Raw genomic sequence first — 12,953 nt, forward strand, 5'->3', positions numbered from 1 at the left:
AAAATTAAGAAAATAAAAAGCCAAGCTATAGAACGGAGAATACATTTGCAAAACATATGTCTGCCAAAATACTTTTATTTAAAATATGTGAAGAACTCTTAAAACTCAGCAGTGAAGACACAAACAACGCTATAAAAAAATGGAGAAAAGATTTGAACAGACAATTCCCACACACACAAAAATACAAATGACTAATAGACCCATGAAAAGATGTTCAACATATCATCAAGAAAATGCAAATTAAAAGCACATTGAGAATGTAGAAAATTTGAAAGAATCAACAACAACAAAAACCCCTCCTGAAACTAATAAGAGATTACAGCTTTATTACAGTTTTAAGACACAAGATTGATAACCAAAAGTCAATCACTTCCCTACCTACCAGCAATGAACAAGTGGAACTTGAAATTAAAAACACAGTGCCATTTAAATTTGCACACCCCCCCCCCAAATGAAATACTTAGGTATAAATCTAACAAAATATGTACAAGATCTATATGAGGAAACTACAAAACTCTGTTGAAGGATACTAAAGAAGAACTAAATAAACGGAGAGATATTCCATGTTCATGGATAGAAAGACTCAATATTGTTGAGATGTCAGTTCTTCCCAACTCGGTCTACAGATTTGATCTACAGATTCAATGCAGTCCCAATCAAATCCAAGTATATTATTTTGTGAGGATCAATAAACTGATTCTAAAGTTTACATGGTTAGGCAGAAGACCCAGAATAGCCAACACAATATTAAAGGAGAAGAACCGTCAGGAGACTGACACTACCCACTACTTTTAGACTTACTATCAAGCTATAGTAATTAAGAAAGTGTGTTATTGAGGACAGAATAGACAGGAACAGGCTGGAGAGCCCAGAAATAGACCTATATAAATATAGTCAAGTGATTTTTGACAAAGAATATAGTGGAACAAAGATAGTCTTTTCAACAAATGATGCTGGAACAACTGGACATCTACATGCAAAATATTGAATCTAGGCACAGACCTTACATCCTTCACAAAAATTAACTCAAAGTATATTACAGACCTAAATAAAACATAAAACTATAGGTCCTAGAAGATAACATAGAGAAAGCCTAGATGACCTTGGGTATGGTGATAACTTTTTAGGTACACCACCAAAGGCATGATCCATGAAAGAAAGAATTGATAAGCTGGACTTTATCAAAATTACTAAAATTCAAAAATTCTGCTCTGCAAAAGACAATGTCAAGAGACTGAGAAGACAAGTCACGTACTGGAAGAAAATATTTACAAAAGACGTTGTCTGATAAGTGACTTGTCCAGAATATACAAAGACCTCTTAAAACTCAACAATAAGAAAATAAACAACTTGATTGAAAAAACTGGGCCAGTAACTTTGGCAGACACCTCACCAACAAAAATACAGATGGCAAATGAGCATATGAAAAGATATTCCACGTCATATGTTATCAAGGAAATGCCAATTAAAACAACAGTGGGATACCATTACACAACTATTAGAATGGCCAAAATTCAGAACACTGATAAAACCAAATGTTAGTGAGGATGTAGAGCAACTGGAACTCTCATTTACTGTTGGTGCAAACGCAGAGTTGATATAGCCACTTTGGAAGACGGTTTGGTAGTTACTTATAAAACTAAATGTACTCTTACAATATGACCCAGCAGTTGTGCTCTTTCATATTTACCCAAAGGAGTTGAAGACTCGTGTCCACACAAAAACCTGCGCAGAGGATTTTTAGGGCAGTAACTGCTCTGAATGATATAAATACTACAATGGTGGATTCATTTGTCCAAACCCATAGAATGTACAACACCAAGAGTGAACCCTAATGTAAGCTATGAACTTTGGGTAAAAAACCCTATTGCATCTGCTTGGGCCCCAACTGAGGTTAAGACAAGACAGAGTAAAGCAAAGGAGTACATTTTGTCAAGCTTGATCTTTGGTCCCTTACCCCAGAGTGAATCATTGACCTGGTGAGCTGCACTGGGCCACAGGGGCCCTTTGCCCTAAGCAGATACTACTCTCTAAGCTTGTTCACTGGAATCTAACCATTCTTAATCAAGGAAAGGCCAGGAAAGATAAATTCTCGGAGAAACTCGAGGTGGATAAAGTGTGTTTTTATAAGCCTAGGGCTAAACTCTTTTCAAGCCCAGAATTCCTAGGACCTGGGGCTTAAGGTATGAGGGAGGGAAGACCCTCTCCCAAGCTCTACCTTAACTCACCAGCCACCTGGTAACAATCTTGATAGAAAAGCAATAAAAAGAGTAAATAAACTCGTCCACAGCTAAGGCCAAGAGAGGAGATTCCAAAGAGTACATACCTTAAGAAAGCAGAGCTAACCTCCTCCTCCTGGGGAAACATTTACCACTGTGACGACTCCTTCCCCAAATACCGCAGGCATCAGTGCTGTTCATCTTGAGCTCTGTCAATTCCTTCTCCCCAGGATTGGAGGTTGGGGAAGCCTTGAGCTCCCTTTGCAGACAAAGTGTTAATTTATGTCAGAAACCAAATAACAGAGGTAGTAGATTATGAGCAGAAGCAGGCCTTCACAGATGATATGAACAATCTTTGTGAACGATCAGGCTTTCCAGGATGGTATGCTTTGTAGAACCAAGTGTAATTAATCTGTGGCCTCTTTTAATTTCCTCTGAGAATAATTCTATGGTTAGTGTAGAAAGGCTGAAGTGTCTGCGTATCAAAAGATAGTTCCTTATCTTCCTAGTCCAGCTGCAAATATAGATATGGGAGAAATAGTATTTGGACAATGCTTTTGGAAAGCTGGGCCTATACACATCTCATAGTAAATAAAAGATGGCTCCTAACAGCGAGAAACAGGATTGATCATTTGTAACATTTGACTCTTTAATAATGTCTTAAACTGCAAAAATCTTGCACAGTAAAATAACAGAATTTAACATTCAATTAGAGCCAAATCATTATTTCAAAAGTGATGGTTTCCTGTGAGCCTCACTTTTACTATAGCCTGCTTGACATACTACAGGAGGATATGCTGTTGTGTGTTTACTTTAAGATACCACCTATGTTTCTGGTATTCGTTTTAGATTTATATTGAAGCCAGTGTGAGCTTGAGGCAGGGCCATGTACACTAATTTGTTCCCACTATGAAATTATGCATGAATAGTCAAACTCTTAGGAACTGAAAGTAGAATGGTGGTTCCCAGGAGCTTGGAAGAGAGGGAAAAGAGGAATGGTTCAATGGAGTTTGTTTTGCAAGGTGAAAAAATTCTAGAGATCTGTTGTAAACAAGGTACCTATAGTTAACACTACTGTATTGATGTTTAAAAATGGTTAAGATGGTAAATTTTGTGTTATGTGTTTTTAACCACAATTAAAAATATTTTTTAAAGTTATGTTTAGTTAAATCAGAAAGACACTGAAATTACTTATCCCTCTGAAACTTTTAATTTTAGAAGTTCTTAGTTGGGTCTAATTTTCATAAAATTGTAGTCCCAAAGCATTAATTTATTTACAAACACTAATAATATTATTGGAACACAGCAAACACTGTGTGAATTAAGCTCATACAATCCTCATCACAACCCAATGAAGTATTATTTTATTATGTGCCATTTTATTATGAACATTTTCAAATGTAATACAGAGAATTTGAAAGAGTTGTATGCTGAATATCCTTACACTCACTATCCAGATTCTGCAGTTAACATTTTGTTGTATTTTCTTTATCACATATCTGTCCATATCTATATATGTCCATCAATCCATCTTTTTATTCAGTTGGCCAAAAAATGCCTTCAGTTTTTAAGCAAAAATAAAAGACACATTTTTCATTTTCACCAAGAACTTTATTGAACAACATATTCACCCTCTTGTTCCACTACCTTCTGCCATTTTTCAGGCAACTTCATAATTCCATCTTCCCAAAACGTTTTATCTTTTTGAGCAAGGAACTGTTCCAGATGCTTTTTACAGTCTTCCAGGGAATTGAAATTTTTCCCATTAAGAGAATTTTGTAAAGACCAAAATAAATGGAAATCCGAAGGTGCAATGTCTGGTGAATACTGTGGATGAATCAGAACCTCCCAGCCAAGCTGTAACAGTTTTTGCCTGATCATCAAAGAAACACGTAGTCTTGCATTATCCTGATGGAAGATTATGCATTTTCTGTTGACTAATTCTGGACGCTTTTTGTCGAGTGCCACTTTCAGTTGGTCTAATTGGGAGCAGTACTTGTTGGAATTAATCGTTTGGTTTTCCAGAAGGAGCCCATAATAGAGGACTCCCTTCCAATCCCATCATATACACAACATCACCTTCTTTGGATGAAGACCGGCCTTTGGTGTGGTTTGTGTTGGTTCATTTCGCTTGCCCCACGATCTCTTCCGTTCCACATTATTATACAGTATCCACTTTTCATTGCCCATCACAATTGTTTTAAAAACGGAACGTTTTCATTACATTTAAGTAGAGAATCACATGCGGAAATACGGTCAAGAAGGTTTTTTTCACTTAACTTATGTGGAACCCAAACATCAAAGCGATGAATATAACCAGGCTGGTGCAAATGGTTTTCAGTGCTCAGTTTGGATATTTTGAGTATGTTGGCTATCTCCCACATGCTATAATGTTGACTGTTCTCAGTCAATGTCTCAATTTGATCCTTACCAATTTCAACTGGTCTACCCAACCATGGAGCATCATCCAGCGAGAAATCTCCAGCACGAAACTTCACAAACAACTTTTGACACGTTTGACCATTCACAGCACCTTCTCCATACACTGCACAAATCTTTTTTGTGTGTTTCAGTTGCGTTTTTACCTTTCTTGAAATAATAAAGCATAATATGCTGAAAATGTTGCTTTTTTCTTCCATCTTCAGTATTAAAATGGCTACACAAAAATTCACCAATTTTAATGTCTTTTTTTAAATGCACGCTGATATGACAGCTGTCACATTCAATCTAACAAAACTGTTTTGAATGAAGTTAAAGACAACTAAGTGCTACTAGAGCCATCTTGCGGAAAAAAACGAACAAACCTCTCGGCCAACCCAATAAAAATACATTTCAAAGTAAATTGTAGACACCAATATGCTTTGAGGGTAGGAATTTTTATTATCCCCATTTTACACTCCAGGGATATGAAACACAGAGAAATTAAGTAATTTGTTCAAGGTCACAGAGCTTTTAAATGGTAGAACTAGGATTTGGACCAAGCCTTTCTTAATCATGTCTTTCTTATCACAGAATGCTGGTTCATACCATATGAATAGGTTATTACCATAAAAAGTAATTCGTGGTCCAATAAATATGTCAAATATAAGTATCGCAATCTTGAAGATCCACATGCATATTTTTATGGTGCAGGATCTGTGAGGTTCAGTGTTAAAGAAACTTGTTAAACCTTGTTTAAGCTATTTCCAAATTTATTCAACCAGAGCACTCTTTCCCCACCTTCCCCCCAAACATAACACCTATTAACACTTCATAGGATAGGATCAGAATTCACTGGAGTATGCTCTTGAAAATGCTCATTTATAAGGTATCCTAATTTTGTTTATTTACTACAGAATATGTCTTTGAAGAGTTTATATTTTTAAACATAGTCCTAGAATTTTAGAGCTGGCAGAGATCTTAGAATTCACTGAGACCAGTGCTTTCACCTCAAAGATGAGGGAACTGAGATGCAGGGTGGTCAGGTAATCAGTTCAGGCTACATCATGTTCAAGTGCTTGGTGACAGAAATGGGAGTGGAGTCCAGCCTAGAGCCTGGGAATGGCATTTATAATCAGTAAATATTTGTTTGAATAAATGAATGCATCTTCTAAATCTGTCCAGTTTTCTCTCTACTACATATCTATCTACATGTTAGAATTTGTGTTCATTTTCAGATTATCTGGTCAGTAGAGTCTTTATTTATTTATTTATTTATTTGAGTTATGCGGGCCTCTCACTGTTATGGCCTCAGCTGCTCCGCAACATGTGGGATCTTCCCGGACCGGGGCACGAACCCGTGTCCCTTGCATCGGCAGGCAGACTCTCAACCACTGTGCCACCAGGGAAGCCCCAAGAGTCTTTATTTTTAAAGACTTTAGACTTTTAGACTTTTAGAGAGTCTTTATTTTGATAAAGTAGAGCACTTTATTTTTATATTAACCTTTGATACAAATGTTATATAGTTACTAAATTCTAAAAAAAGTTTTATTGTGGGACTTCCCTGGTGGCCCAGTGGGTAAGACTCTGCGCTGCCAATGCAGGGGGCTCGGGTTCCATCCCTGGTCAGGGAACGAGATCCTGCATGCATGCCGCAACTAAGAGTTTGCATGCCGCAACTAAGAAGTCTGCATACCACAACTAAGAGTCGACATGCTGCAACGAAGATCCCACGTGCTGCAACTAAGACCCGGTGCAGCCCCCCCAAAAAAAGTTTTTTTAAAAAACCCCACAAAAACAAATCAGTAATTTAAAAAATTTTTTTAAATAAAAAACATTTTATCATAATATGTAACATACAGAAAATTACACAGAACATAGCTGTACATTTTAATGAATAATTATAAAGTGAATCCTGGTTTAACCACCCAACTCAAGAAATAAAACACTGCTGGTACCTCAGAAGCCCTTGTGGGCCCCCTCCTATTGCTGATGCCCTTAATTATTTATTTTTTCTCTTTCTTTTTTAGCTAATTTAACAGGACATGCAGAGAAGGTGGGGATTGAAAATTTCGAGCTCCTAAAGGTCCTAGGAACTGGAGGTAAGTCTTAATTCTTTTTTTTTTTTTTTCAGGAAAAAAAAGTACTTGATATCCTTATGACAAAGGATTGATATCCCCAATACAGAAATCAGTTAATCTTTAAAAAACATAAGGAATCCAATAGGAGAACTAAGAATGTGAACAAAGCATTCATAGAAGAAATACAAAAGGCAAAATTTAAAGGAATTGGTAAAGAAATACAAAGAAGGAATTGGTAAGGATCAAGAAAAACCAATCTCTCTTACCCTGCTGTTGGGAATGTAAATTAATTCAGTTTTTACACAGGACACAATATTTTTAAAAAAACCACTAACATTTATGGAGAGCTTGTTACTTGCCAAGTACTCTGTGAAGTGCTTTATACTGATTGATTCAGTCAATCCTCGCTCAACTTTATTGATAGTCCATGCTCATCATTTTTAATAATGAAAAATTCAAGACTCTTTGGAAACCTAATGGCATGAATTTGGTTAAATGAACATGCATCTATATGTTCTGTTATCTGTACAATAGGATTGAAATGATCTGTATTTACTAACATTTTTGAAAGATCTCCATAACGTAATATATTTGAGAAAAGACTATAGAAGAGAATGTACAATATACCATTTCATAGTATAAAAATTGTGTGAATAAATGTCTACATGTAAATATATAGAAAAATCTCTGATCTGTGCACCAAAATGATAACCGTGTGGCTGTCCCTGGGTGGTGAGCTGTTAGATGATCTTGATATTCTGCTTTATACTTCCTTGTGCCTTCTCAATTTTTGCTATCACTGTTCTCGCTGCTCTGAAGTCAGGAACTCATGGGCATATGACTTGTGCAGGTGCAGAGATCCCTGCACTAGAAGAGCCTCATGTTTGGTTTAATGCTCTGCTTTCACTGTTCTGAAATTCTAAATAATTCATGAACAAGGCACCCCACATTTTCATTTTGCATTGAGCCTGCCAATTATGTGGCTGGTCTTGTCAGCATATAAATTTGTCTAATCAGAATCCCAGAAAGAGCCAATAGAGTGGGGAGAAGTCCTATCCAAAGAGATAATAGCTGAGAATTTTCTAGGATTGATTAAGCATATAAATTTGCAGATCTAGGAAACAGAAAATCCCAAGCAGACAAGTATAAAGAAATTATTACCTAGATACATCAGAGAAACTGATGAACATCAGAGACAGAGAAATACCCTAAAAACAACCAGAGAGAAAAGGCATATTTATAGAGGAATAATGAGTAGATTAACAAATGATTTTTCAACAGCAAGCATGAATGCCATAGGAGAGTGGAAGAATATCTACAAAATGCCCAGAAAAAATAACTGTCAGTTTAGAATTGCAAACCCAGCCAAACTGTTTTCCAAAAGTGAGGGCAAAATAGACATTTTCAGACACACAAAAGCTAGTGTGTTTTCCACCAGTACATCCTCACTAAAAGAATTTCTAAAGGATATAATTTTAGGGAGAAGGAAAGTGATCTCAGGAGAGATTCTAGGATGAAAAAAGTGTTGGTGAATAAAGAAGATCTAAACAATATTGACTGTGTAAAACCATAGTTGAAATGTCTAATTTGTGGGGTTAAAAAAAGAAAATTGAAATATTGGACAAAAATAGCACATAATTTGGGCGTTGATAGGAATTTAGTGGTCTGAGGTAGTGTTCCTCAAATTTTAACATGCACGTGAATCTTGAAATGTGTAAAAGACCAAATTGATTGAAAAAAGAATAGAAAACCTGAATAGTCCTGTAATTCTTTTTTTAATTAATTAATTTTTTTTTGGCTGTGTTGGGTCTTTGTTGCTGCGTGCTACCTTTTCTCTGGTTGTGGCGAGCGAGGGTTACCCTTCATTGCGCTGTGTGGGCTTCTCATTGCAGTGGCTTCTCTTGTTGTGGAGCATGGACTCTAGGCACGCGGGCTTCAGTAGTTGCAGCACATGGGCTCAGTACTTGTGGCTCGCGGGCTCAGTAGTTGTGGCTCGCGGGCTCTTGAGCGCAGTCTCAGTAGTTGTGGCGCACAGGCTTAGTTGCTCCACGGCATGTGGGATCTTCCTGGGCTAGGGCTCAAACCCGTGTCCCCTGCACTAGCAGGGAGATTCTTAACCATTGTGCCACCAGGGAAGCCCAGTCCTATAATTCTTAAAGAAATTGGTCAGTAAGTAAAAATCTTCCTGCTAGGAAAACACTTGGTACAGTTTCAAAAATGAATTTTGCCAAACATTCAAGGCATAGATAATTCTAATCTTCCACAAATTCTTTCAGAGGACAGAAAAAGTGGAATTATTTCTTCCAACTCATTGTATAAGGCTAGTATAACCTTGATTCCAAAAACACACAGAGTATGAGGAAGAAAAATTACAGGTCAGTTAAAAATTCTTTTAATTAAAAAACATTTTAAATTTAATATCAGATTTATAAGACAAACCTTGTATGTGTTTTCTTTCAACATATATAACACTTTGTCTCATTATTTACCTCAACTTTTTCAGTGGCTCTATCATAGGCAGATCTTTAAGATAATTCTGCAAAGGTGAGAAAAGAGTTTACCAGTAATGCTTTACTTGCATTTTCATTTCATGCTTCTTCCTGTAACTGGTCTCTTGTTAGCCATGGATATTGCTTTTCCTTTTCGTCAGCTGACAGTTTCTTGCTCTTATGAGAAGATGGAATAACTAAGAAGTGTCATTGTAGGTGTTTCTGTATTTAAAATCACAGTTTTGATGACTAAATGGAGTAGGTGGAAACTTTTATTATGAATATAATAAAATCTCAATTTTTATTCAAAAATTTCAGTTTCATTACCTTTTTAAGCTAATTTTTTCCAGAACTACTTAGGATAATAGAAAAGCCTCATCAGATGTCTTTATGTGTCATGTCAGGCTTTCTTTGGAAGTGAAACTGAGAACTCTTCTGATGATTTAAGTTTTATGTATTTTGAACCAGAAAAAATGCTATTCATCCAATATCTTGAAGACTTTGTAGAATATTGGAAAATGAAAGATTTACTTTTTGATCTCATACTTAAATACATGTAATATTCATGAAAAAATCTCTCTTTTACTCAGAGTATTGATTTATATCTTTTCAGCTATCTTGTTTCTTTTGATCTATTGCTAATCTTGTTAATTAGTTTCCTGAGCTAGAAACTTGGAAATAATTTTTGATCCTTCTCTATTTTGACTTTTTTTCTTGTTTCTCACAAAATCCTATAATTTTTCTTTCAAAATGACCCTTGGATTTACCTTTCCTGTTCTTAGTGCCGTGGCTCATATTACCTTATACATGGATTGTTGTTAAGGTTTTCAAAATTGGTCTTTTTGCAAGTTCTCTCTTCCATTTTATGCATTTTATACATATTCTGTTATAAATAATATGCAGCCTCATTAAAATTCAACATTATCATGCTATTCTCCTGTTTCAGAACTTATAGTGCTTTCTTCCTAGTTATTATTCAAGTCCAAATTCTTGCCTTACTTTCAGGCTTAGCTCTGTATTTTTTCTCCAGTTACCCCAATATTCCACCTACTTACTAGTCTGGTTGATTTTCTTTTACTCCCCTATAATAATGTGTACTTTCCCATCCTCTGAGGCCCTGCCTTATCTTGTTCCCCTACCTTAGTTCTCCTTCTCTTTTCCACCTATCCGAATCGTTCTGAATTGCTTCATTCTCTGAATTGTGGCACTGAAAGTCCTTGGTAGAGAAATGGCAGTGAGTGGTTCTCTGAATCTTCCTTCACATCTGCTATATTTTTCCTCTAGATTGTGAACTCTTAAGATCATCCTTATATATGTTTCCAACCCTATTTCCCTCCTCCCTCCCCATAGCCCATAACAGTATGAAGTATAATAATAGTCTAACAAGTATATAATTCATGCTTTTGTCTCTAGTGTTGTTCTTGAGGTTGATACTCCCAAATTCAGGAAGTATCTTTGGTTCATCTTTTAGAATTATTTTGTCATGATGAAATTTTGTTGCTTATGGGAGTAATGATTCTTTCTAATTTCTCTCCTTTTCTACTGCCTTCCTTTTAACGATTTTGCTTTCTTTGAGACATCTGTCTAAGTAGAGAAGAAAGTCTTTAAATGTACCCATTGTGTGCATTACTCGTAATTCTGATGCTTAATGAAGTGGAACATGTATTCTCTTTGAATTTTCTTTATTCCTCATACTAGATCTGTACTTCAGAGATTTTTTGTCATTATGGCAAAAAAGATAAATTTTGTCCTGTAACTGTAAAGGGTGCAGCTGAGTTGATTTTTCTCTTCTAATTTTGGTGCATTCATAGTTGTGACGTACTTGGATATCAAGGATGACTTAGAAGACTCAGGTTTGAATCTTGACATCATCATTGCCTACTGGTGTTCCTTGGGTAAATCGCATGAACTGTGTGAGCCTAAGTGCCTATTGGCCTAAGTTAATAGTACCTATCTCACAATGTTGTGATAATATCAATGAGATAATCAATATGAATTGCCAATTGCTAAGTAACCATCAGTTGCGGTTATTTATTCAACAGGGAACTCCACTTTAAAGCTGCACCCTAAATTAGAAAAACAAAATTATTTAGGACTTATTAAGGATAGATTATTAGTTCTTTCTTTTCTTTTCTTTTTTTTTTTTTGCGGTACGCGGGCCTCTCACTGTTGTGGCCTCTCCCGTTGCGGAGCACAGGCTCCGGACGCGCAGGCTCAGCGGCCATGGCTCACGGGCCCAGCCGCTCTGCGGCATGTGGGATCTTCCCGGACCGGGGCGTGAACCCGCGTCCCCTGCATCAGCAGGTGGACTCTCAACCACTGCGCCACCAGGGAAACCCTATTAGTTCTTTCATGTAGTCACTTTGTTAGCATATCTGGGAGAAATTTCAACTAAAGTTATATTTCTAATAATAAAAATCTAACAAATATTTCATAAGTGATGTTAGTTGAAATTTTATTAGCATTTCTAAAAAGTGGATTTGTATATTACCTTCAAAATAACATGTCAAATGAAGACTGTGTTTCTTTCTTTGTTTTCTTCTCTTAACTACTCCAACATTTTAGGTTCTGAACAACCTTTTGTATGTTAGGTTAACAGTCTTATGCTAAAATATGCATAAAATGAGTAATAAAACATTTAGATTGCCTGACATATGGTAAATGCGATATAAATTTTACCTATTTATATATCTGAAAGGGAAAGAAGGCCACCTTCTAAAAGAGCTAGTATAATGCATTACCAATGTCTCAGATTAGCTTGATACATAAGTGATAGTCATTTCTTAACAAATATTTTATTGTAAAGCCTAAAATATGTCCAGCAATAAATAGGGACATGCAACTACCAAAAGATCTTCCGGGTTTCAGGCTGTTCCTTCCTAATCTGTTCTCCATACTACAACCAGAGTGATCTTTCTTAAGTATAAGTTTGATCATGTCACTTCCCTATTTAAAACCTTTCACTTCATTCCCATTGCTCTTGGGATTCATTCATTCACATGTTTTATTAAGAGGCAAGTACTGTTTGGGTGCTGAGGAAAGAGTGGTGAGCATTTTAAAAAAGGATATATTACATACAAACTTGAAAATTGAATAATATGGCCTTCATTTAATGTTTATTTCTGGGTTTATGAAATCTTCAAATGAGTGCTGGCAGAGTAGAGAGATTCAAAAGGCCTTGCCTCCCATAATGTCTATTGAGCAGCAACCATTTGTGTTTTCCTCAGTCCCTGGTGCCCTTGTAAGAAGGTTACTTTTTCTTTATCCTGTGGATTTTTATTTTTTTGTTTTTATTTTTGGCTGGGGATCGGGGGATGGTCATGTAATCAGCAGGAGATGCTGCAAGCTGTTCTGTGGAAATACTATCCAGTAGGAGAGATTATTATTGGGTTGTTTACCCCAGCCTAAGTGCCATCCTTGAAATGTTAACTCTGATAGGTCTTTGCTCCTTGGTCCCAGACTCTGTGAAAATCATCCCCAACAAGACAGCCTTTTAAAATATGTACGTATGTATTTTTTTACCACAGACTTTTCAGAAACATATCTTATTTGTTAAATAAGACACGTTTCTTTTTCTGGGTAATTTGCCACTAGATGGTGCTAGGAATTGCACTAGGCAGCTTAAAGACACAGCTACTTTTTGGCCCTATGATCAAAGGGAAAAAAACTTTGGTTGAGGCATATAAAGACTGTTTTAAACAGTATTATGACTTAGTCATCGTTTGTCATTTGGTGTTTGCTTAGGT

The 12,953-nt window shown here is 36.2% G+C and overlaps 1 protein-coding gene across 2 annotated transcripts in view; it reads left to right on the forward strand.

Annotated features, from left to right (window-relative positions):
* RPS6KA5 (ribosomal protein S6 kinase A5) overlaps positions 1-12,953 on the forward strand; it is a 182,518-nt gene that overhangs the window by 54,994 nt on the left and 114,571 nt on the right. For both annotated transcript variants that reach the window (XM_060004044.1, XM_060004043.1), the window contains exon 2: positions 6,668-6,739. In XM_060004044.1, coding sequence (XP_059860027.1) covers positions 6,668-6,739 — 72 coding nt within the window. The remainder of the gene's footprint in view (positions 1-6,667; positions 6,740-12,953) is intronic.

The sequence above is a fragment of the Delphinus delphis genome, chromosome 2, assembly GCF_949987515.2.
Source record: "Delphinus delphis chromosome 2, mDelDel1.2, whole genome shotgun sequence".
NCBI classification, from domain to species: domain Eukaryota; kingdom Metazoa; phylum Chordata; class Mammalia; order Artiodactyla; family Delphinidae; genus Delphinus; species Delphinus delphis.